Source organism: Spermophilus citellus (genome assembly GCF_964194105.1).
Source record: "Spermophilus citellus genome assembly, chromosome: 2".
In the NCBI taxonomy this organism is placed as follows: Eukaryota; Metazoa; Chordata; class Mammalia; order Rodentia; family Sciuridae; genus Spermophilus; species Spermophilus citellus.
The window spans coordinates 141,588,839-141,616,178 of NC_138183.1; the positions used below are offsets into that span (position 1 = coordinate 141,588,839).

The 27,340-nt window shown below is 34.7% G+C and overlaps 1 protein-coding gene and 1 pseudogene across 2 annotated transcripts; both read right to left on the reverse strand.

The window, feature by feature from the left end:
* Positions 1-1,626: 1,626 nt before the first annotated feature.
* Positions 1,627-3,018, reverse strand: LOC308635922 (mortality factor 4-like protein 1; annotated as a pseudogene). The gene has a single exon. The product of its transcript is annotated as a mortality factor 4-like protein 1 (transcript).
* Positions 3,019-12,876: 9,858 nt separating this feature from the next.
* Positions 12,877-13,809, reverse strand: LOC308635877 (olfactory receptor 8G50-like; the record flags this gene model as incomplete). The annotated part of the gene is made up of 1 exon (XM_081270705.1): positions 12,877-13,809. One exon carries the CDS (start codon positions 13,807-13,809, stop codon positions 12,877-12,879), a length of 933 nt encoding a protein of 310 aa, XP_081126831.1.
* Positions 13,810-27,340: the final 13,531 nt, after the last annotated feature.

Consider the following 27,340-nt stretch of genomic DNA (forward strand, 5'->3'; position numbering starts at 1 on the left):
TGGGCCTACTTTAGCTTCTAGTAGGCCCAAGGTCTCTGTTCTAGTGTCTAAGTCTTTGATCCACTTTGAGCTCATTTTTGTGCAGCATAAGAAAGAGTGGTTTAATTTTATTTTGTTACATGTGGTTTTCAATTTTTCCCTGCACCGTTTGTTGAATTTCTCCAGTTAATGTTTTTGGCAACTCTGTCTAGTATGAGATAATGGTATTTGTGTAGGTTTCCCCCTGTGTCTTCTATTTCTTCATATTGGTCTACATGTCTGTTTTGTACCAATGTCATGCTGTTTTTGTTACTATAGCTCTGTAGTATAGTTTAAGTTCTGGTATTGTGATGCCTCCTGCTTCACTTTTCTTGCTAAGGACTGCTTTAACTATTCTTGGTCTTTTATTTTTCCAAATAAATTTCATGATTGCTTTTTCTATTTCTTTGAAGAACATTATTGAAATTTTTAATAGGAGTTGCATTAAATCTGTATAACACTTTTGAGAGTATGGCCATTTTGACAATATTATTTCTGCCTATCCAGGAACATGGGAGATCTTTTCAACTAATGTCTTCTTTAATTTCTTTCTTTAGTGTTCTGTGGTTTTCATTGTAGAGGTCTTTTACCTCTTTATTTAGATTGATTCCCAAGTACTTTCTTTTTTTGAGACTATTGTGAATGGTGTAGTTTTCCTAATTTCTCTTGCAAGTGGATTCATCATGGGTGTATCGGAATATGTTTGATTTGTGGGTACTGATTTTATATCCAGTTTTCTCATGGAATTTTTTGGACCTTCTAAGTACAGAATCATGTCATCAGCAAATAGTGATAGTTTGTGTTCTTCGTTACCTATTTGTATGCCTTTAATTTCTTTCTTCTAATTGCTCTGGCTAGAGTTTCAAGAACATTGATGAATAAAAGTGATGAAAGAGGGTATCCTTGTCTTGTTCCAGTTTTTAGAGGAAATGCATAGATTTTTCACCATTTAAAATGATATTGTCCTTGGGTTTAGTATAGGTAGTTTTTATGATGTTGAGTTATGTTCCCACTATCCCTAGTTTTTCTAGTGTTTTGAACATGATATGGTGTTGTATTTTGTCAAATGCTTTTTCTACATCTTTTGAGATCATCATATGATTCTTGTTGTTAATTCTATTGACACGATGTACTACGTTTGTTGATTTCCATATGCTGGACCAACCTGCATCTCTTGTATGAATGCCACTTGGTCATGGTGCACTCTTTCTAATATGTTTTGTATGCAATTTGCCAATTTTTTCCTTTTTAAAAAAAAAATTACTGAAGATTTGAAAAACTATTCCTAAAAAATTTGACTTTTCCAGAAAACTGTAGCTACACAATGCATCGAGTCTATCATGTTAAAACGTGAATAAGACACAAATACAAAAACCATGAAAAAAGCCACCATTTTTCAACAATTTGAGCAAAGATATAATGCCTAAGGAACAACATGGTTGACTTGAGAAGGATGGGCTCTTTACTTTAAGCACCGTTAAAAGACAAAAAGGAGCACAAATGGATGAGTGCGTTCAGTTATATACATTGAAACTTTGGCACTAGGAATCAGGGCATTTTGTCATATAGCATTAACACATATTATAAAAGTGTGTAGTGTCCAAGGAATACAACCACCAGCATTCAAAATCAGCTTTGTCAACTAGGCAAACACTCTACAGCATGTGTCTCTGTTGTCCATCATTAAATACACTAGTAGCAACTTTGAAATGAAATTAAAAGAAAGAAAGGAAAAAAAGGAGCCGTAACCCCTTTTATTTTCTCTGTTTAAATTCAAACAGAAAACAAACATCAATTCTGTTATACACTAACATCTTCAAAGTACATCATTTGTACAAGAGAAGGACTAAGAACAAAAATGTGTTTACAGAGATCCAAACACAAGTGAATGAAGAACCCCTCCTCACACTGCTTTCCGATGGTATTCAGGAGGGGTGACTTCATAATCGCTGGCACTAAACAAAGTTGCAGAATTCTTTGCCAGGTACTTGAGGAAATCTTGAAGCTAATTCAGTAATAAAACAAGGCTCTTCTCATCCAGAGGTGTATAAGCCAACATTGCTTTTTTTAATTTTATTTTTATTTTTTCGTACAAATAATCTCAGTAGATGTGACGCTCCATACACCTGGGACATGGGTGCATCAGGATAATCTGCAAAGATTTCAGCATACTGTGGCCTCTCAAATTTGTAGAGCAGTTGAGTGCCCAGCATTACACTGAAGTGTTCTTTTATTCCTTCCACAACTTCATTAACAGCATAATACTCCTTATTATCTGTGTTTCCTCCCTGGAGATTTCTTGTAATTTGCATAATCCTCAAGAACAGAATCCACATTCTTCTTTGCAGGAAGATAAAAGAGCTGTTTTTGTCTGGTAATTAAGTCCCAGTCATCAACAAGCCATGGTTCTAGCTCTTCAGGAATCTTTACTTTAACTACAACTCTGTTCATAAATGTTTCTTCATTTTCAACAGTAGTATCTACCTGGGCCCTTTTCTTCCAAGGAGGATGAGGTGTCTCACTGGTACTGCCACCATCTCCATTTCCAGGTGTTTTCTGTTCTTTTGGGTTTTCACTTCAACATTTTTCTGTTGCAGACCAGATGTCTTCTTTCCTGGAGCAGCCCCTCTCATCTTTCCCTCTACATACTGCTCCTGATTGGCTTTTTGGAGTTCTCACTGTTTCTGCATATTGGTGTCCACATACTTGAGCACTCTGCTCTCTGGAACCCATTCATCCCAATTTTTATTCCAACCACTGTAATGTATAAAGTATTTCACTTGTTTGTCCTTTATGGCAACCTTAACGCACTTTGCTTCATAAAGTAGAGGCCCATGAAAGCATAGCACTCGCTCACCCTCCTGGAATTTCGGCTTCAGGTCCTGCTTGGGCACAATTTATAAGTGATTCCCCGCCTCCTCCTTCTCCCACCACCCCCAACTACAGTCCCGTAATCTCTACCCCACCCAACTTTGTTTCAGATGTGCCCTCGGGAACAGCCAGCTCTTTATTTTTATTTTTTATTTGTTTTAATTAGTTATGCATGGCAGTACAATGCATTTATGCATTTTGATCTATCATACATAAATGGGATATAATTTTTCATTTTTCTGAGTATACATGTTGCAGAATCATATTGCTCATGCAGTCACATATATACATACAGTAATAAAATCTGTTTCATTCTACTATCTTTTCTATCCCCACATCCCATCCCCTCCCTTCACATCATTTCCCTTTACCTAATCTATGGTAATGCTACTCTTCCTTAGCTTCCCCCCACCACCACCTTATTATGAATTAGCATCTGTATATTAGAAAAAACATTCAGCCTCAGTTTTTTGGGATTGGCTTATTTCACTTAGCATGATATTTTCCAACTCTAACCATTTACTGGCAAATGCTATAATTTTACTCTTCTTTAAAGCTAAGTAATATTCCACTGAGTATATACACCACATTTTCTTTATCCATTTATCTACTGAGGGACACCTAAGTTGGTTCCATAGTCTAGCTATTGTGAATTGAGCTGCTATAAATATTGATGTGGCTGTGTCACTACAGTATGCTGATTTTAAGTCCTTTGGGTATAAACCAAGGAGTGGGATAGCTGGATCAAAGGGTTATTTGGAAAAATAAGAGACCCAGTATAGCTAAAGCAATTCTTAGCAAGAAAAGTGAAGCAGGAGGCATCACAATACCAGCCCTTAAACTATATTACAGAGCTATAGTAATAAAACTGGCATGGTACTGGCACTAAAATAGACATGTTGACCAATGGTAGAATAGAGGACATAGAGACAAACCCACATAAATATGGTTATGTCATACTAGACAAAGGTGCCAAAAATATTCACTGGAAAAAAGAGTCTATTTGATAAATGGTGCTGGCAAAACTGGAAATCCATATGTAGCAAAATGTGATTAAACCTCTATCTCTCACCCTGCACAAAAAATCATCTCAAAGTCGTCAAAGATTAGGCACTAGAACAGAGACCCTGTGTCTAATAGAAGAAAAAATAGGCCCAAATCTTCGCTATGTCAGCCTAGGCTCAGTCTTCCTTAACAGACTCTCCTAAACCTCAAGTAGTAACATCAAGAAATAATAAATAGGATGAATTCAAATTAAAATGCTTTTTTTTCTCAGCAAAGGACATAATTAATAAAGTGAGGAAAAAGCCTACAGTTTCAGAGAAAATCTTTACCACATTCACTTCCGATAAAGCATTAATCACAGGATATATAAAGAACTCAAAAATCTTAACACACCACACACACACACACACACACACACACACACACACACACACACATAACCCAATCAATAAACGGGCTAAGGAACTGAATAGACACTTTACAGAAGAAGAAATACAGTTGATCAACAAATATATAAAAAGTGTTCAACATCTCTAACAATTAGAGAAATACAAATCAAAACTATTCTATCATTTCATCTCCTATCAGAGTGATAATCATCAAGAATACAGGCAACAATAAATGTTTGCAAGGATGTGGTAAAAAAGGTACACCCATACATTGCTGGTAGGACTGCAAATTGGTGCAACCACTATGGAAAGCAGTATGGAGATTTGCCAGAATTTTATTGAGAACTTTTGCATCCATGTTCATCAAGGATATTGGTCTAAAATGTTCTTTCCTTGATGTGTCTTCAACTGGTTTTGGTATCAGAGTGATAGTAGCCTCATAGAATGAGTTTAGAAGGATTTTATTCTTTCTATTTCTTTTTTTTTTTTTAAAGAGAGAATGAGAGAGGGGGAGAGAGAGAGAGAGAGAGAGAGAGAGAGAGAGAATTTTTAATATTTATTTTTTAGTTCTCGGCGGACACAACATCTTTGTTGGTATGTGGTGCTGAGGATCGAACCCGGGCCGCACGCATGCCAGGCGAGCGCGCTACCGCTTGAGCCACATCCCCAGCCCCATATTCTTTCTATTTCATGGATTAATTTAAGGAGTATTGGTGTTAATTCTTCTTTGAAGGTCTTGTAGAAGTTGGCTGAAAATGCCTCTGCTCCTGGGCTTTTCTTGATTGGTAGACTTTTAAGGGCATTTGCTATTTCATTCCTTGAAGTTGATCTGTTTAAATGATTTATGACATCATCATTCAACTCAGGTAGGTCATATGTCTCTAGAAATTTGTTGATGTCTTTGAGATTATTTATTTTATTGGAGTATAAATTTTCAAGATAGTTTCAAATTATCTTCTGCATTTCAAATATTTTTATTATATTTCCTTTTTTAACACAAATTTTAGTAGTTTGAGCTTTCTCTCTCCTTCTTTTCATTGGGTTCACTAAAGTTTTATCAATTTAATTTAGTTTTTCACAGAACCTGCTTTTTTTTTGTTTTGTTAATTTTTTCAATTATTTTTTTTTTGGTTTCAATTTCATTGAATTCAGCTTTGATTTTAATTATTTCCTGTCTTCTACTGCTTTTGGTGCTGATTTGTTCTTCTTTTTTCCGGGGGTTTGAGATGTAATGTTAGGTTTTTATTTGTTGACTTTTACTTCTTTTAATGAATGAACTCAATGCAATAAGATTTCCTCCTAGTATTGCCTTCATCCTATCCCAGAGATTTTGATATGTTTTATTAATGTTCTCATCTACCTCTAATTTTTTAAAAATTTTCTCCCTGATTTTTTTTTTACTATCCATTCGTCACTCAATAGCATATTATTTAGTCTTCAGGTGTTGAAGTAGCATCAATTTCTTATTTTATCATTTATTTCTAATTTCATTCCATTAGCATCTTATAAAATGCATGCAGGTATTCCATGTTTGTTTGTTTGTTTGTTTGTTTGTTCTGTTTTGTTTTTTGTGCATTTACTAAGAGTTGCTTTGAGGCATAAGATAACGTTCTATTTTAGAGAAGGAGTTATGTGCTACCAAGAAGAAAATATATTCGCTCATTGATGGATGAAATATTCTATATATGTTGGTTAAGTCTAAATCATTGATTATATGATTTTGTTCTATAGTTTTTTGTTTGGTTTTTGTTTGGAAGATCTCTGTCCAGAAGTGAGAGAGGTGTGTTCAAGTCACCCAGTATTATCGTGTTGTGGTCTATTTGATTCTTGAAATTGAGAAGGGTTTTTTTTGATGTGTGTAGATGCTCCATTGTTTAGGGAAAAAATATTAACAATTATTACATCTTGCTGATACATAATTCCCTTAAGTAGTATCAAATGTCCTTCTTTGCCCCCTGTGATTATCTTTGGCTTGAAGTCTACTTTATTTGAATTGAGGATGGAAACTCCTGCTTGTTTACACACATATGAGTCATATATATATATATATATATATATATATATATATATATATATTGCATCCTCTAACCTCAGACTGTGGATGTCTTTGCCTGTGACACAAGTATTAAAGACAACATATTGTTGGGTCTTCTTGTTTTTTAAAATTTTTCTTGATTTTTCTTTACTTTCTTTTTTTTAAGTTATAGATGAACAAAATACTTTTATTTTATTTATTTATTTTTATGTGGTGCTGAGGATTGAACCCAGTGCCTCACACATGCCTGTCAGGCACTCTTATCTCTGTGCCACAATCACACCCTGGGTCTTGTTTTTTTTAATATTATCTGCCTGTCTGTCTTTTGATTGATGAGTTTAGGCCATTAACATTCAAGGTTATTATTGAGATACATTTGTAATCCTTATCATTTTAATTTATTTCTGCTTTTTAATTTGATGTAGTTTCTTCTTTTACTGACTATTCCTTGAGTGGTAGTTGCTTCCTTTCCTAGTTTTTAATTTTTTTTTTATACTCATGGAATATTTTATTAAGCATGTTCGGTAGTAAAGACTTTCTGGTTGTGAATTTTTTAATTTTTGTTTATCATCAAAGATTTTTATTTCATCTTCAAATCTGAAACTTAATTTTGCTGGATATAAAATTCTTGGCCTGCATCCATTTTCTTTCAGAGATTGAAATATATTATTCCAGGACCTCCTAGCTTTGAGGGTCTGGGTTGAGAAATTAGTTAAGATCTGAATGGTTTGACCCTATATGTAACTTGGTTTCTTTTTTGTTTTTTCCCTCTCATGGCCCTTAAGATTTTATCCTAATTCTGTATCTCAGCCATTCTCATTATAACATGTATTGGTGCAGATTTGCTCTAATTTTCTACATTTGGTGTCCCATCAGCCTCTTGTATTTGATTTTCCATTTCTTTCTTTAGGTTTGGGAAATTTTGTGATATTATATCATTGAAAATATTGTGCATTTCTTTGGTTTGTATCTCTGCTCCTTAATCTATGCCAATAACTCCTAAGTTTGGCCTTTTCATGTTATTCCATAATTCTCAGAAGTTCTGTTCATGGTTTCTTACCATCATCTCTACATGGTCAACTTATTTTCAAGATTATATATTTTGTCTTCATTACCTGAAGTTCTGTCTTCTAAGCGATCTAGTCTGTTGGTGATGCTTTCCATTGAATTTATAATTTGGCTTATTGACTTCTTCATTTTAAGTTTCTGCTTGGCTTTTTTTAATCTCTGTTGAATTTATCATTCACTTTCTATATTTTCTCTTGAGTTCACTCTTTATACCATCCTTTAGTTTCTAGATCAATTTAACTAAGTACAATATGACCTCATTCTTGGACATTTCTTCTACTATGTTGTTAGTGGATTCTGTTATTGGAGCATCTTGGTTTGTTTGGGGTGTTATTTTCCCTTGTTTTTAAACGTTGCTTGTATGTTTTTCCATCTATCAGTATGGACCTGAGGCAGTACAGATTCTACTCTGTTGACTTAGATTATCCCTAAAAGCATCTAGTACCTTGCCTTTAAGAGTGAGAGCAATATGAACAGCATCCAGTGTAAACAATATATAGCCTTAATCATAATAATCATAATCATAATCACACAAAGGCATCTACTGCTTTCTCACAATAAACTAAAATGATGAATTCAATAACTATCTACAGGATAAACAGAAAATTTGCTAAAATGATGTAAAAATTTCAAATGGTGGATGAGAGAACAGATGTAGCATAATACACGATATTCACAAGGGAGGAAGAGAGAAGCTTGAAGCAAAAATTCATAGGAAGAGAGGAGAATAAGCCAACAGATATTGGCTATTGGTTAGAGAAAATGTCAAAAGGAAATTCATGAAAACAGACAAGTGAGAGGAAGATACAAAGTAAAATAATAAAAAATATAAGAATACAAAACTGAAAAACACCATTCATATATCACCATTATCCACACACTGATGCTTAAAATCCACCCTAATATGGTAGAGATGTTAGAGAATAAAATAATAAAATAAAATAAATGTCAATGGAAAATCAAACTGTCTTCACCAGCGTTCAAAAGTTTATCAGCCCAAACTCTAAAATCTCATGGGACCACCAGGCCATTCAGACCCAATAACTATTCCAAGAGACTAACCCACATAATTATAATTATCTTATATTAGACAAAGACACCAAAAACATACATTGGAGAAAAATAGCCTCTTCAACCAATGGTGCTGGAAGAACTGGAAATCCATATGCAAAGAAATGATATTACACCCCTATCTCTCACTATGCACAAAATTTAACTCAAAGTGGATCAAGGACCTAGGAATTAAAGAGAGGCCCTGCATCTAATAGAAGAAAAAGTAGGCCCCAATCTCCATATTGGATTAGGCCTCTACTTCTTAATAAGACTCCTATAGCACAAGAATTAAAATCAAGAATTAATAAATGGTATGGATTCAAACTAAAGCTTCTTTTCAGCTAAAGAAACAATCAGTGAGGTGAATAGAGAGCCTACAGATTGGGAGCAAATTTTTTCCACTTGCACATAAGACAGAGCACTAATATCTAGGCTACATAAAGAACTCAAAAAGCTAAACACCAAAATAAAAATAGCCCAATTATTAAGTGGGTCAAGGGACTGAACAGACACTTCTTAGAAGGTATATACAATCAATTAGCAAATATATAAAATTTTCAACATCTCTAGTTATTAGAGAAATGCAAATCAAAACTACTCTAAGATTTCATCTCACTTCAATCAGAATGGCAGCTATTAAGGATACAAACAACAATAATTGTTGGCGAGGATGTGGGGAGAAACTGGTGGGACTGCAAAATGGTCCAGCCAATATGGAAAGCAGTATGGAGATTCCTTGGAAATCTGAGAATGGAACCACCATTTGGCCCAGCTATACCACTCCTTGGCCTATACCCAAAGGACTTAAAAACAACATACTACAGGGACACAGTCACACCAATGTTTATTGCAGCGCAATTCACAATAGCTAAACTGTGAAATCAACCTAAATGCCCATCAGTAGATGAATGGATAAAGAAAATGTGGTATTTATACACAATGGAATATTATTCAGAAATTAAAGAAAATAAAATCATGATATTTTCAGGTAAATGAATGAAGTTGGAGAATATAATGCTAAGTGAAGTTAGCCAATCCCCCCAAAACCAAATGCTGAATGTTCTCTCTGATATAAGGAGGCTGATTAATAGTGTGGTTGGGAGGGGAATAGTGTGAAGATTAGATAAACTCTAGATAGGGCAACAGGGAGGGAGGAGAAGGGAGAGTGCAAGGGGTATAAAAAAGATGATGGAATGAGATGGATATCATTTCCATAACTACATTTATGAAGACATGAATGGTGGAAATATACTTTGTATACAAGCAGAGATATGAAAAAAATGTGCTCTATATGTGTAATATGAATTGTAATGCATTCTGCTGTTACATACAACAAATTAGAATTTTTTATAAAAATTAAAAAGGGGGCTGGGGATGTGGCTCAAGCGGTAGCGCGCTCGCCTGGCATGCGTGCGGCCCGGGTTCGATCCTCAGCACCACATACCAACAAAGATGTTGTGTCCGCCGAGAACTAAAAAATAAATATTAAAAATTCTCTCTCTCTCTCACTCTCTCTCCTCTCTCACTCTCTCTTTAAAAAAAAAAATTAAAAAGGCAGTGGTAAGTAGCTATAAAATCTTTGATATTAAAATTGAAATCCAATACTTGAACTTTAAGCTTTGTAGAGCTGGCTTGTTAGATGTTTAAAACTAAAACTTGAAGACTAAAGCTAGGAAAATAAAGGGGCCAAGAAAGAAAATAGCCAATATTTGGCTCTTTCTCTCTGAGATTAGCTGAAATCCATGGAACAAGAGGATCTCTCTAAGGTCTGTGCAAGTCTGGGCCACGTGACTTCCCAAACAGGGGGATCAATGGGACATGGAGAACAAGAAGCCAACCAGTACACATGCTGTAAAGATGAGCATTATTGGAGAAGAAAATGTTGTTGGTACTTCCAAGGGAAGACATATATCATCAGGAAGACCATGACATATCCTGCCATATGACACTCGAGAAGCTAAGAGGCTGCTCCAAAGTTACCAAGAGTGACACTTTGATGAATGTCAACTGATTTTAATAGTATATAAGAACAAGCTCAATTTGACCAACTTGGTCTTAAACATGCAGGAGAATTATAACCAAAACACATCAATATATGGACATTTTAAAAGGAAAGACATTAGTTCTTTTAATGTAACTTGAGATGTACGTTTGTGTCAGCCACACAAAAAGTAGGTAAAACTGGAGGGTATAAAGAAGGGTTCTTAGGCAGGAGTGCCTGATAACTATCAAAAGATTATCATAGTCAGAGGTTTTTTGTTGTTATTGTTGTTTTGTTTTGTGTTGAGTCAATTTAAGACCTACAAATATTCATAATTTCCTCTATAGGCAGACTGAGTCTGTTTGCTAGAATGATTGTGTAAACTTAAGTGACAGAAATAAAGGTGTCCCTGCTTAACACAGAGGTAATGCCAATAGAAAGGTATTTTGCAAAAATCACATGGCATTAATAGCTTAACTAAATCTTATGGGGACATCTGTGGCATTATAAAAACTAAATGTTGTGTATATGATTCTAAAAACTCTGCTAATGTTTCTAAATCCTTAATTGGCCTCCACTCACAAATCAGTGACATATGGATCCCATCTTTATGGGATCTATATTTTAATAATCCATAGAGTGTTAATGAGTTACCATCTTCAAGATTTCCAGAGACGAGCCAATAACACTCATTGCTTCATGCTAATTGTTTCTAAAAAGTATGATTTGCTTTCTTATTGATTATTTTGTTATCAAACTCCTGCTTTGTGTACCCTTCATTCAGTCACACATGCAATAGTTCCATGGACATTTGGACTATCCTGATGCTAAGAACCCTTAACTCTACATGCCACTCCTGATGGAGAATAAGAACTTTGGGTTTCCTTCCTTTAGATGTCATGTCTTTTTAGCAGGAAGTAGTCAGAATGAGTCAACATCCAAATACCCTAAAGAATTTAGGGGCCCAAAATCCTTAAGGGGGGATGGAAGGGGACAGATAAGTGTGGATTGTGGGAACAAGTGGTTAAAGGAGCACAATGTACAGAATTCCTACATGTTTTATTTTGCTGAAAAGCAGCCTCACCTGGCCTGAGGGGACAGGATATGTCACACTCATCAACAAAATGAGGCAGTGGGTGAAGGTTTAGTAGTCAGTATAGATGAGGAATAATGGGAGTTGAGAGAGGGTGGTGACTCATTATCACTGGTTATCAAACAGAGAGGACAATGGGTTGCAAACAGCTAACCTCTGGGATTACACTTCCCAGTTCTATGGGTTGCTAAAGATTAACCCTGTGCACTTGCTCCTTCCTGCTCTTAGGCTGAGATGCAGAGAAAAAAATTAAAGGTGGGGCTGGGCGCAGTGGCACACACCTGTAATCCCAGCAGCTTGCCTGGCTTGCTAGGAAGGGTGAGGCAAGAGGATCCTGAGTTCAAAGCCAGCCTCAGCAAAAGTGAGGTGGTAAGCAACTCAGTGAGACTCTGCTCTAAATAAAATACAATCTAGAGCTGGGCATGTGGCTCAGTGGTTGAGTGACCTGAGTTCAATCCCTGCTACCACCCACCAAAAAAAGAGAAGGTCGGGTTTCTGATGTCTATTAAGGAGCAAGTCATGTCCACTACTATGGACATCCAGCTTTGGGACCCCTTCTGTTTGGAGAAGTCTATTGCTATCTCTTTTCTCAAATAAAATGTGCTTTCTACACTTGTCATGGAATTTATCAAGTGTTCAGTCTTCAAAACCAGTAGAACCTGTTTCTCATATCCAAGACTGGTGTCACTATTATTATTTCCTGAATAGACATAATCTCATTACTCTTTATGTTCCTCAGTAATCCTTAATATTGTTCTATACACTTAGTAAAAATTAGAGGTTATATTTTGTATATTCCAAATAGTTAAAGCTATTTATTTTTTATTTGTTTTTATGTGGTGCTGAGAATCAAACCAAGGGCTCCACAAAGGGAACACACACACTCTACCTCTGAGCCACAACCCCGGTCCTAAAACCATTTATTTTAGATCACTATTTCAGAAATGCTTGCTGAGACACTTAGTTAAGAAGGCCAGGTACATAAACTATTGATAATCACAAAGAATAATGATCATATAAATTTATTTCCTGATTTAATGTAAATAAATTTTGCCTGAAAATACTCATGTCTCAAGCATATAAAATATGAATACTATTTTACATTTTGAGAATTTTGAAGAACTTTTTCAAATATTGGGAGGTTCTACAGGTTACCCAGAGTAGATGGATTCTGGGGTTTCCCAGTGGGGTGCTGTCTTCAATGTGTCTGATGCTGTGAATCCAATCCTGTCCTTGGCACCTTTCTTCTACATAATCGAGTGCAAGCAAACCATCTCATGCTTTCTGGACTTCCATTGTTACAGAACTGCTTCCTTACTAAATCTGCACAAATTATAAATGTTTGCTAAAGAATAATTATCTTTCAGAAACTTCTATTTCCAAGGAGTTTACCTAGGGCCACTTTGGCATCCTTATTCCTCAGGCTGTATATCATAGGGTTTAGCATGGGCACAATAATAGTGTAAAACACAGAAGACACTTTACCTTGGTCCATGGAACTGACTGCTGATGGCTGCAGGTACATGAATGCAGCAGAACCAAAGAAGAGAGCAACAGCTGAGATGTGGGAGCTGCAGGTGCTGAAGGCTTTGGCTCTGCCCTCAGTGGAGCGAATGCGCAGGATGCTGGCTATGATGAAGATGTAGGAGCTAAGAATTGTCATGGTTGGTAAAAAGATGTTAAATGCACTTGATGACAGACCTACTACTTCATTTATAAATGTACTGGAGCAAGAGAGCTCTAGTAGAGGAAAAAAATCACAGAAGTAATGATTTATTATGTCATCCTTACAGAAAAGCACTCTTAGCATGTAGGTTGTGTGAAATATGGAACCAATCAAGCTCATGCTATATACCCCAACTACCAACCATAAACAGACTTGATTAGTCATGGTAAAATTGTACAGTAAGGGGTTACAGATGGCAACATAGCGGTCATAGGCCATTACAGCCAACATGTGACACTCTGCAATTGCAAAACCAATGAAAAAGTAGAATTGAGTCATGCATTCAGGGTAGGAGATGATGTTTTTCTCCATCACAAAGTTGACCAGCATTTTGGGGACAATCACAGTGGATTGACAGAAATCAATGAAGGAGAGACTGCTGAGGAGATAGTACATGGGGGTGTGCAGGTGAGAGCTCAGCCTAATCAGTGTGATCATGCCCAGGTTCCCCACCACTGTGAACACATAGATTCCCAGGAAGAGGAGGAAGAGGGGCAGCTGGAGCTCTGGTTTGTCTGTTAATCCAGCCAGGATGAACTCAGTCACTATGGAATAATTTCCTTCTGCCATTTTCTTCTGAGAATTCTAAATAGGAAGAGAAAAAAATTAAATAGTTATTTATTTTCTGATCACACAATGATTTGTATAAGAGAGACTTTAATTGTCTTTTTAGCCAGGTTTTTTTTTCAGTCCTGAATTATGTCAGTAGTCAATGATGTTGGTATCACAGGAATATGTGACATGTCAATAAATATCATATATAACTGTCCCTATGTGTGTTACATGCCTTAAAATATGTTATTAGTAGGACCCAGTCTCTGAACACACAAGGAATTCTTTTGGTAAATTTGAGTTTTCTGAGTATTTTCCATTGATTTTGTAATCCTCTCCAGTCCTCTGCAGAGCAAATTCTTAATTTTTTATGTGAAAAATAACAATAACATTTAAAGAAAAACACACTGAGATCATGTGTAATGATGAAAAACTGAAAGGCTTTCTTCCTAATGAACAAGGCAAGATATCCACTCCCTGCACTTTTATTCAGGCTAGGGCAATCATAAAAAAATTATAATAAATTAATATTGGAAAACAAGAAGTAACACTATCTTTCTTATAAATAGCATAATCTTATGTATAGAAAATTTCACAAGGAATCTACCAAAATAACTGCTGGAACTAAATAAAAGTGAAGGAAGGTAGTAGAATAGCCTATCAGCCAAATAACTCAGCACTGAGCAATCAAAAATCCTTTTGAAATAGCATGAACAATAAAATAAAATAAATAAGAATAAACAAAAAATTAAATGCAATACATTTCACTTACAATAAAAAGATAATTTTGAATTAAAACAGATCTCCATAAATGGAAAGACATCCAATTTCTTTTATCAAGTGACTCCACCTGTGTAAACATTAGTACTACCCAGATGGATCTGGAATTCAGTGTCATTTCTTTCCAACTCCAAGCCCTGTTTTTTGTGGGCATTGAAAGGCTGTTGTAGTCAGATTTGTTACTACTGTGATTAAAAGACCTGAAAAGAACAATTTCAGAGAAGGTAAAGTATCTGGGGGCTTACAGCTTTAGAGGTCTCAGTCCATAGATAGCCAGCTCCATTCCTCAGGGCTTGAGGTGAGGCTGAACATCATAATTCAAGAATGCAATGGAGAGAAGCAGCTCAAGACATGAAGATCCAGAAGCAGAGAGACTGCACTCACAAATACAAAATATATACACAAAGGCACACCCCCAAAACACACCTCCGCTAGGCACGCCCTACCTGCATTCACTTGCCATTCAGGGGATTAATTCACTTAATGGGTTAAGGCTCCCATAACCCAATCATTTCACTTCCAAATGTTATTGCATTATCTCACACATGAGCTTTCAGGGACACCTACTATCTAAACCATAATCCAGGCTGATAATAAAATCCTTACAAAAATGCAAGGATTCAGAGTATCAAAAAAAAATCTGAAAGAGAAGAACAAAGTTGGAGGGCTCTCATTTTGCTATTTGAAACTTTATTACAAAGTTAGATGGTGTCATTTGTGTCTCAAGTATAGACATGCAGATCCAAGGGATAAGAGTGACAATCCAGAAATTAAAACACATCTCTGGTAAATTGAGTTGCTATAGGTATTTCATGGCAATTCAGTAGGGAAAATATTCTTTTATATTCTTTTGAGCAAATGGTGCTAGAACAATAACTATGAGTAAAAGATATAATTTGGGCTGGGGAATGCAGCTCCTTTGTAAAACACAGGACCAGCACCATAAAGCCCTGGGTTCAATCATCAGTATTTCAAAAAATAAATAAATAAAATAAAAATTAATTTGGACTTATTTTTTTAAAATCACACTATCCACAATAAATGAACTACAAAATGCTCCTAGAACTAAAAGGAATAACATAAGAATAATTTTTTAGAAAGACTGAACCCTTGTGACTTAAGTTTTAATAATGGTTTCTCAGAGAAAATACCAGAGACCACCATAAAAATTAGTAAGTTGGACACCACAAAAATGTAAAAAAAAAAAAGTCTTTCAAAGAACACTATCCACCTAGGTTATATTTCAGGTATATGTAATATGGCAAAATGTACCCTACTGTCATGTATAACTAAAAGGAGAAAATAAAGACATTATAGTCCAAAAACATATTTTCTAAAAGCAAAACAAAGAAACCATTCATATAATAATATATTTAATTTTATAGGTGAAAAAGAGAAATAAATTTGATCTTCATATAAATTTTCAGTTATATCCTCATTAAAAGTCACATTACTTTCCTTGAAAAAAATATCCATAGTAATTCTATAATAACACACTATATTGGAAAGTAGTTTCAATTAATAGTAGTTTTGCTGGATACTAGTAATAGCAGGGAAGTACTTGTGGTCAGTATACATCTATGTATAATATTCCAAAGTGCAAAAATGCATCCTACTGTCATGTGTAACTAATTAAAACAAATTTTAAAAATTTTAAAAAGAACTCTAAAAATTTAACAATGAAAAGGACAAATGGTCCAGTTGGAAATATGTCAGAGGATTCCAGTAAACATTCTTCTCTTTGAAGTATACAAATGACCAATAAGCCCCTTAAAATATGTTAGTCATCATTCATAATTTATTAAGGATATTCAAATCATAACCATAGTGAGAAAACATTTCACATCCATCAGAAAGTCTATAACCAACAGGACAGATAAATATAAGGGTTGACAAGAATATGACAGCATTGGAACCCTCATCAATTGCTGGTGGGACTGTACAATATACAAAGTTTTAGGCAAACAGTTTATCAGTTCTTTAAATTATGAAGCATAGGATTACCACATAGCTCAGCAATTTCAGTGCTGGGTGCATATGAGAATTAAAAAAAACTTACACACAAAAATTTGCATGTGTATGACCAGAGTAATTGTACTTTAAAGAGCCAAAAGATTAGAAGCATCTACATGTCCATCCAGTGAAGAATGAACAAGCAGAATGTAGCATGCCCATATCATAAGAGTATTATTCTGCAATAAAAAGGAATGAAGTACTAAGATATGTCAAATCATGAATGAACCTGAAACATACTAAATTAAAGAAACCAGACACAATACATTGTATTATTCTATTTATAGGATGGGTCCACAACAGAGAAATACATACAGAAAGCAAGCTTAGAGTCTGGTGGAGACTGTGGGAAGGGAGATATTAGGGTGGGACTGCTCATGGGTATAGGGCTTTATTTTGGGTGGTGATGAAAACATTCTATATTAGAACACAGTGATGGTTGTAGACTTCATAAACATGCTAAAAAATTGAAATGCATACATAAAAGATGAATTATACAATGTTACTTATATTTAAATAAATGTATTATTAAATTAAAACAAGAAAATAATAATAAAATCATTTACCCTGGTGCTTAGGCCTGTGATCCCAGCATCTTGGGTGGCTAAGGCAGGAGGATGGCAAATTCAAAATCAGCCTCAGCAACTTAGGGTTAAACACCCCAGGGTTCTGTCCCTGGTAACAAATTATCATCATCATCATCATTATCATCATCATCATCATCATCATCATCATAATCATCATCATCGTAATCATCATCACCACTCTTGACACAAAACATTCCATCATAACATTCTGCAGAATGTCACCCTATAAGTCTCCTCATCTAGTTTAGGCCTGGTATATTCTGTACTTGTGTAAAATCTATTTATTCTACTTTTATCCAAAAAAATAAAGTAAATTTTTTCCACATATGAAAAAATATGCTGGTTTGCCTGAAAACCTGTAACAATCTTTTGTTATCATGGGAAATTTTCTCTTCAATACATCATCAAGGAAAACATAGGCATTTTAAACTTCTATTAAAAAGTGATAGACATAACTCAGACACATACTCAATTTAAAATATTCCTTCTATGTCTTCATCAGAGAAAAATATCATCAAATAGTAAAATAAATAAAAATAATTAAAGAAGAATGAATCACAGCACCTAGAAAGATTGTCAGAAAATCTCTAACAGATTTAAGTAGGGACCTAGCAATTTGCTTGTTGACACCTGCTTTCTTCAGACTCTCCACGGGCCACTTCTTGCAGAGGACAACTATCCCTAATAATGGGCCAATTCTATACTTTTACTAGAAAAGCTGAAGTATGTCTGAAGTAGAATTGTTAACTAATGGTCAAGCCCAAATGTTACTGATATTGTAAGCCCAGACCTAGGAGCTTCCTACTTACCTTTTATAAAACCTGTTATTTATTTCAGCACATCTTTCTACTTTACCTCTATTCCTGAAGCTGAGCTTCCATAGTGTTATGGTTTGAATGTGTCCTCCAGAGTTCATACATTGCAAACTTGATCCCCAGTGCAACAGAATTGAGAGCTAGGACCTTAAGAAGAGATTAAGTCATGAGGTGACTGAATTAGTGGTGTTCTGAGAATGGGCTAATAATCAAGAGTTGTGGGTTCCTAATATAAGAATTAGTTTGTTCCCTTTCTTCTATTTCATGTGTGTCCTCTTTTGTCCTTGATCATTCTACCATAGGCTGCAGCAAGAAGGCCCTTGTCAGATGCACCCTTTGACCTTAAATTTCCCACCCCCTAGTATAGTAAGACAGATAAATTTCGGTTCATTATACATAATCCAGTGAGTGGTACTTTGCTACAGAAACACAAAACAAAGAAACATATTCTCCCATAGTTCCTACTCTTTACAATTTTCTAGCTGATGACTTTTTCTGTGTTCTTGGCCTCTCACAGAGCTGTCCCAGGAAATACCAATCCCCATTACAGAATATCCATTTTTTCTTGCTCAGTCATTGCAACTCTGACAAAATGCTTGGGACTTTGACCCATTCCATGTGACCAGCTCCCTCTGAAGTCTGACTCTGACACATGCTCTTCATTCCTACTGCTTCCTGTTCTGATTTGCTAACAGTACCTCTGTGCTTCAATGTCTTTAAACTTCCTGGAGATTTTCTATCAACTTACCCTGCATGAGTAAACTTAGCCTCCATTTGTATGATGCATCTTCAAGATGAATGAATCAGAAGCCAAATATCAAAACAGTCTAAGGGGATAAAAAGTTTGATTTGTTTGCTTGATTAACATTTTCATTGAGATAAAATTTATATACAAAAACTGTACATGTTTATTATATACAATTTGTTTAGTTTAGTCCTAGGCAAACACTAGTGACACCACTACCTCAATCAAGGTATTGACATACTTATCTCCTCCAAATATTTACTTGTTTCCCTTTGTTCTTTTTATTTGTTGTTATTGTTGTTTGTGGCAATATTGAATATGAGATCTCCTCTCAATTTTGAAGTACAATACCATATTGTTTACATCAGGCATCATACTGAACTGAACATTTTCAGGACTTGTACATTTAACATAACCTATGACTAGTAACTATTGAACAACTACTCCCTGTTTCTCCCACCTCCCAGTCCCTGGTTATCATTATTATATTCACTGTTTCCATGAGTTTTACTGTTATAAATACCTTAAAGGAGATCATGGAGTGTTTGTTCTTTTGCGATTGGCTTATTTTATTTAGGGTAGTATCATCCATGTTCATCCAAGTTGTATAACATGGCACGTTTCTAATGGGGGAAAATTGTTTTTAGTTCTTATAAAAGGAAACAGTGTGATTTATAACTATCATAAGATTGATAAAGTATTCCAAAAATTTGCATTTCATTGGATTCTTACTGAATTATTAAACTAAAATAGTTGTATACTCCTGGGTTATCCTGAATTTAGTAAAGTATTAGACTTTACTACAAATATCTTGTAATCTTATGGACATTGAACTGTTCTGTGGTGTAGGTGAAAATAGAGAATAATACTTCATAGGTATGTGAAATAAGGAAATATATTTGACTACATGTAAGTCAGGAATATTGAATTATTTTTTCCATAGGACTTTAGTTTTGTCTTCAGAAAGCATTCTACCAAAAACTTGGATGATGCCATCAATAAATTATTATGACATCATAGATAATAGTAATGAAGATTTATATTGGGGATAATGCTTCAAGAAGATATTGTTAAGGGGTAAAAGTAGACTTATATTAAATGAAGATAATCCTGACACTGTGGAGCACTCCTGTGTTCCCAGCAGCTTGGGAGAATGAGGCAGGAGGATTGCAAGTTCAAAGCTAGCCTCAGCAACAGTGAGGTATCAGGCAACCCTGTGAGACCTTGTTAGTAAATAAAATACAAAATAGGGCTGGGGATGTGGCTAAGTGGTTGAGTGCCCTTGAGTTCAATTCCCAGTACCAAAAAAAAAAAAAAAAAAAAGATTAACAGTGATAAGCAAAAAGTTGACTATGGGTGTTCAGGATAGAGAGATGAATAAAGAATATCCCCTGTTCAGAATGGTAAAGCCTAGAAGGGGACAGGGAGACTGATTAGCTACTGTGGTAAAAGAGCAAGTGCTACTGGACATGCTAACATGGTTCTAGATGATGATGGGTGTCTATGAAGGCTTCTGTAGTAAAACAAACAAAAGTTTTCCTTTTCTATTTCCCAAAATATATCACATGACGCGCCTATTACATGAAAGGAACTATGTTTGCCCTAAGATTTAATGCCGAATTTCCTTTTGTTTCTCTTTTTTCTATCACATTATTTTGTGTAATTCTATTTAACAGTTAAAGCCCTTTCTATAATAGTGACATCACAGTTAATAAGACCAAATTCTGTGTGTCCATGAGCGTGTTACTTTTACCTTGATGTAGCATGTACTAGTTGGAATTATCTATCAGTAACTTACCAGTTTTTTATCTGCACCTAGTTGTAAATTCATAACAGGGTTGGCACAGAGCCTTGTATATAGTGAGTCTCCATATAAATGTGACTAATAAAATGGTTACAAGAAGCTTAGAGATGAGTTAATACAGGTTCAAAATGAAAGAACAAAGCCCATATGTATTGCCTGAGTTGAAATGAGCAAACAAAATAAGTATCTGCCTTGATTTGATACTGCGAAGAACAGGGAGATGATTAGGGAACCTGTGCTCACCAGGGAGTGTGGCTCTGAGAGTGAGGACAAGGAGAGACAGGTCAACAGACACCTGCATCTCTATTAACACTTAGGAAAGACTGCAGCTGAATGTTCTAAGATTTTTAAAGTCATGGTCTGGAATTCAGACATACCCCTCCTTCTTTTCAGACAGGCCAATGCTGTATAGTTTTTCTTCTGTATCGCACTGGATGGAAATGACTTTGATGATGTGAGGAGGTGACAGACCAAAGGAATCCTTTGAATCACTAATCTTGATCTTTGCTGAAGGTGATGCCCAAAGCCATTTGACTCTGCAAAGCTGGGCTGATATGACAATTTTTTATGCTGGATATAAGGGTATAAATGGGAACAAACAATGATAATGACGTCCCACTGAAACCTCATCTCACAGGAATGAACTCTGGGGAAAACTGACAATTTGAATTTCCTTTTTCTCATTACATTTTCAAGGTACTATCAATGCTCTATTTTATTTTATCTATTTAGTTAGTTGGTTTTTGCTTTTATTGGTATATTATTTATTTTGACATAATCATTCATGCATAGAGTTTAATTTACTCCATTTCAGTTTCTGATGCCCCCTTCCCTTCTCGTTTCTTTCCTTTCCTTCACTTTCTTCCTCTTCCCCCTACCCTCCCCCTGGTACCCTCCTTCTACTCTACTGGTCTTCCTTTTACTTATTTACTTTATTTATTTATATTAACACTTTATGCATATGCATAAGAGTTGAACTCACTGTGGTATATTTATACATGCACATAACATAGATTTGTCAAATTCATTCTGCATTTCCTCCCCTTTCTCATCGCTCCTTCTTCCCTCTCAAGCTCCTTCTTCTACTCCAGAGATATTCCCTTTTTCTTTATGATATTCAACCCCCAACTTTTTCTATTACTTTTCTTTAGCTTCTGCATATGAGAGAAAATATTTGACCCTTAATTTTCTGAGATGAACTTATTTCAGGCAGCATGATGTTTTCCATTTCCATCCAGTTACCAGAGAATGCCATAATTTTATTCTTTATGCTTAAGTAATATGTGTATATATGACATCTTAATCTATTCTTCTATTGATGGGCACCTGGACAGGTTTCATATCTTCACTATAGTTGACCTGCTCAAAATATTTGTGTGGTTGTATCACTAGAGTATACTGATTTTAGTTCTTTGGGAAATACAAAGAAATGGGACCTCTGAGTCATATGGTATTTCTGTTGCTAGTTAAATCTTCACACTGTTTTCAGAGTGTACTAATTTTTACTCCTACCAATAATATGTAAGTGTACATTTCCCCCCACATCCTCTCCAGAATTTATTATTATTTGTATTCGTGATCTGACTGGAGTGAAATAAACTCTGTGTGTTGTTTTGATTTTCATTTTTTTGATTGCTAGAGATGTTGAATATTTTTTTTTCCCGTATAGGCATTGGCCATTTGTGTTTCTTCTTTTGAGAAATGTCTGTTTAACTATTTCTTGATTGGATTATTTTTGGAGTTTTTGTTTTTTTGGGGGGGCTTAATTGTGTGTTCTTTATATATTCTTGATAAAAATTAACTGTCAGAAGAGTAGCTGGCAAACATTTTCTCCCATTCTGCAACTCTCTCTTCATGCTCTTTATTATTTTCTTTCCTGCATAGCTTTTAAATTTGATGCCATTCTACTTAGTGATTCTTTTTTTTTCTTCTTGAGCTTTTGTGTCTTGTTAATGAAGTCAGTGCCTGTGCCAATATGGTGGTATGTTGACCCTATGTTTTCTTCTAGCAGTTGCAATATTTCTGATCACATTCTTAATTCAATTGCACTTTTGTGCAGGTTGAGTGGTAGGGATCTAGTTTTCTTCTTCTGCAAATGGATATTCAGCAGCATTTGTTAAAAGACTAACTTTTCTTCTACATATATTTTTGGTATGGATTAAAAAGGATGAGATATTGTTAAATTTTGAAAATTTAAAAATTGTTATTTTATAATAAGACATTTCAAAATTTTAAATTTCAGAAAATTTTTCAGACATACACTAAAGGAATTGTTTAAAGAGATTTCTTGCAAAGAAAAAATATATAAGTAGGGAAGTAACCAATTATTGTAAGAGTTAAAATTTTTAATTCTTTATTGGCCTTTTATATTAGTATTTAGTACATCATAGTCATAAAACACTAGTTCTTAGAATTTTTTAACTTGAGTCTGAACCAAAAAGTTGTTCCCATTAACCTTGTATGCTAAAGTATGTTTTACATTGACATAGATCAAGCTGAGTGTGGTGGTGCACGCCTTTAATCCCAGCATCTGGGAGGCTGAGGAAGGAGGAAAATGAGTTCAAAGCCAGCCTCAACAACAATGAGGCTCTAAGCAATTCAGTGAGACCCTGTCACTAAATAAAATACAAACTAGGGCTGAGGATGTGGCTCAGGGATTGGGTGCCCTGAGTTCCATTCCTGGTATTCTGCCCCTAAAAAAAAAAAAAAAGACAAAAACCAAGTGAGGAACAATTAACAAGACTACAAAGAAGAGATGAGGACATTTTCCTTGTAAAAAGAAAATAAAATTTTGAATAATAATGAAAACATATGTTATAGTCACTCTTCTCATGGTAAAGATATTAGGAGGAAAATTACATGTAATGTTATTTATTAAATGTTATATAATTTTAAGACAATGATTGCAATCAAGTTTCCTCATTAAATTTAATTGGAATGCTTTAACTTTTTGTTAGATATGGACCTTTATTTGGGTGTTTAAAGGTATTTTGAAAAATTCCATTGTCTACCATTTGTTTTATAGGGCAAAAACTTAATAACATAATTCACACTCCCATAAAATATTGCTCAGCAATAATGATCCAACCTTACAAATAAAAATAAGATGCAAAACAATACACAATTTTTATTCTCAAGAATTTGTTTATTTCTAGGGTTGGAGATGTGGCTCAGTGATATAGGGATTGCCTAGAAGGCATGAAGTCCTGGGTTTGATCCCTAGAAGTGAAAAAAAAAAAAGAATTTGGCTATTTTTTTTAAGTATACTCCACACACGATCATTAATAGCAAACAATCCCAGTGGATACATCTTTATAGTAGATATGATGAACCAGAGGTACACCCAATTATTACTTGGAGGGGTGACAAATGCATGAGAATTAAACTGCTATCTTTATCATTGAAATGTGCATAAAATTTGGACGAAGAAAATGGAGTCAGGAAGCCATTCAGGTTGGCTGTGAGAATGAATACAAGACAAGAGGAATGAAAACAGCATTGTAGAGATGGTATATAGACTATTCTGCCCTGAACGGCATATGCCTTTCTTGTAGATTTTAATAGATGTTAAAATCTATATTTTATACATGCATTACACATTTTATTTTTCAATAGTTTTAATTGGTGCATTATAATTATACATAATGATGAGATTTGTTATTACATATTTATACATGCAAATGTTATAATAATATAATTTAATCAAAAATTTTCAGCATTTTTACTTTCCTTAGTCTCCTTCCTCCCTATAGCCCCACTCCTTTATAATTTTGGTATCTTTACTATTTTCATGAGATGCACTCCCATGCTTTTTTTTCCTCTCTAGCTTCCCCATATGAAAGAAAATATAACTCTTTACTTTCTGAGTTTGACTTATTATGAGTATTATTTTCTCAAATTCTTTCCATTTTTTCTACACATCACATAATTTCATTTCTATGACTGAGTTAAGCTCTTTTGTGTATATATACATTATCCTTATCCATTAATCTGTTGATGGACTTTTAATCTGGTTCCATTATTTAACTATTGTGAAATGTGCTGCTATAAACATGACCATGCATGTATCACTATAGTATGATAACTTCAACACCTGAAGTAAATGTGAAAGTGTGGCCTAGCTGGATCATATGGTCATTACATTACTAGTTGTTATAGTCAGCTTTTTCACTGCTGTAACCAAAGGCCTGACAAGAACAATTAGAGGAGTAAAAGTTTTATTGGGGGCTGATAGTTTCAGATGTCTCAGTCCATAGTTAATAGGCTACATTCATTAGGGCTTCAGGTGAGGCAGACATCATGGTGGAAGTGTGTGGTGGGGAAAGCAGCTGGGGACATTACCAGGAAGCAGAGAGAGAGAGAGAGAGAGAGAGAGAGAGAGAGAGAGAGAGAGAGACACTAAGCTCAGCTCATAAAATATACACCTAAAAGGCATGCCCACAATGACCCATCTCCTCTAGTTACAGCTTACCTGCCTACTACCACCAATCAGTTAAGCCCTATTAATACACTAATTGTTTAAGGTTCTCATACCCTAATCATTTCATTTCAAAACTTTCTTGCATTGTTTTACACATAAGCTTTTGGGGGACACTTATTACAAACCATAAGCCCAGTATGTTGATGAACCCCATACCGATTTCCACAGTGGTTGAACTAATTTAAAATCTCACTAACAATGTATAACTGATCCTTTCTCCCCATCTTCTTGCCAGCATGTATTTTTTTTTTTTTTTGGATTGATGATTGCCATTCTAACTGGAGTGATATGAAATCTCAGGGTAGTTTTGAGTTCCAATTCCATGATAGTTAAAAATGTTAAAAAATTTTCAAGCATTTATTAGCTATTTGTATTTCCTTGTAGAAATTTCTGTTTGGTTCATTTGTCCATTTATTGATTGGGTTATTTGTTTTTTCCAGTGTTAAGTTTCTTGAGTTTTTAATATATTCTGGATATCAATACTCTGGAAGAGAGTAGCTAGCAAAGAGTTTCTCCCTTTCTGTAGATTGTCTTTTAATATTCATGGTTTCCTTTTCTATGCAGAAGTTTTTTTTAATTTTATGGCATCACATTTATTAATTCTTAGCACTATTTCCTGACTTTTAGGGGTTCCTATTAAGAAATTTTTTGCTGGCACCTATATTTTGGAGAGCTAACACCACATTTTCTTCTACTAGTTATAAGGTCTGTGCTCTAATTCCTAGGTTTTTGAACCATTTTGAGTTGATTTTTGTGTAGGGTGAAAGATGGGTATTTAGTTTTCCTCCTTCTACATATGAATAACCAATTTTTTCAACACTAATTTTTAAAAAGTCTGTCTTTTCTCCATGGCATGTGTTTTGCCCCTTTGTCCAGGATCGATGATTACATCTGTGAGGGTCTGTCTCTGTGTCTTCTATTCTGTTCCATTTATCTGTGTGTCTGTTTTTAGGTCAGTGCCAGGCAGCTTTTCTTGCTCTAGTGCTGCAGTACAATTTGAAGACACTTATTCTGATACCTCCAACACTTTTTGTTTCTGCTTAGAATTGCTTTGGTTGTTCTGGATCTTTTATTCTTCTAAATACATTTTAGTATTGTTGTTTCTAGTTCTATGTTTAAAAATTGGTATTTTGATGGAGATTGCATTGAATCTATATGTAGCTTTTGGTAGTATGGTCATTTTAACAATATTAATTCTGCTTATTCATGAACATTGAAGGAAAGTCTTTCATTTTCTGAGGTCTTATTCAATTTCTTTCTTCAGTGCTCCATCATTTTCCTTGTACAGTTCTTTTACTTCTTTCCACATTGCATTTGAACCACAAGTAACACTATCATTCCTTTTAGATGCAACACTCTATCCAAATGTTAAACTCTAGGAAAAACAAAAGTGACTCATTTATGGCTTAATACAAGTATTGGATACACAGATGATATGGTCATTTCTAATGTTCATTCTTCTTTTCTTCCTCAATAATAAACATCCTGAAATTTAGATTGACAGGTCATGGTAGGTAAATAGACTCAGGGCATCCTAGCATGGTGCTGCCCTTTGTGTTCTAATCTTGTAGATTACTATCTACATATTCATGATATTTTTGTCACTATATTTGTCTATGTGAGTTTGACCTTTTCAAAGAGATACAGACTGAGGAATCTGTCAGACAGTGCTCTACAGATCAGGAGATGTTCCCTTCTCTGTTCATATGTTTCTGTCTGATGGTCAGTTGGTGGATATGAAGAATGGATCTGGAGACATTGACAACAAAGGTGGATACTACAAGAAATGGAATAGAACAATAATTTAAAATAAGCTTACATCTATGATGAGTCATGAAACTAACCCTGAATCATTTACTGGCTTAAGACACTATTTTGTGTGTGTGTGTGTGTGTGTGTGTGTGTATCTGTGTGTTTGTGTAATGCACAGCCAAAAGTAATCCAAACTAATACAGAATGTAAAGTATGATTTGACCTAACATTTGTTTCTGTGAAAACCCAAATAAATCTGAAAAAATTTCATTGTAAGAGGAATTCTTTTGTTTTGGAAATAATGTGTGTTTGTGTCAGAGCAATGAAAGACAAGCTATTCTTTTTTGTTGTTGTAGATCTTCCATGGAATCTATCAGATAGTAATGTTAATATTTTAAAAGCATGATATTAAGCAAAATTACTATAGTAATTTTAGATATTTTATTCTTTAAAAGATGTTTCACAGTATAAATTCATACATAAATGCTGGGAAAGGTAAAATTTAATAAAGTTATATTTGTCAGTTATCAACAATATAAAAATATACTATTTGTTGACTGTTCAATATCTAGA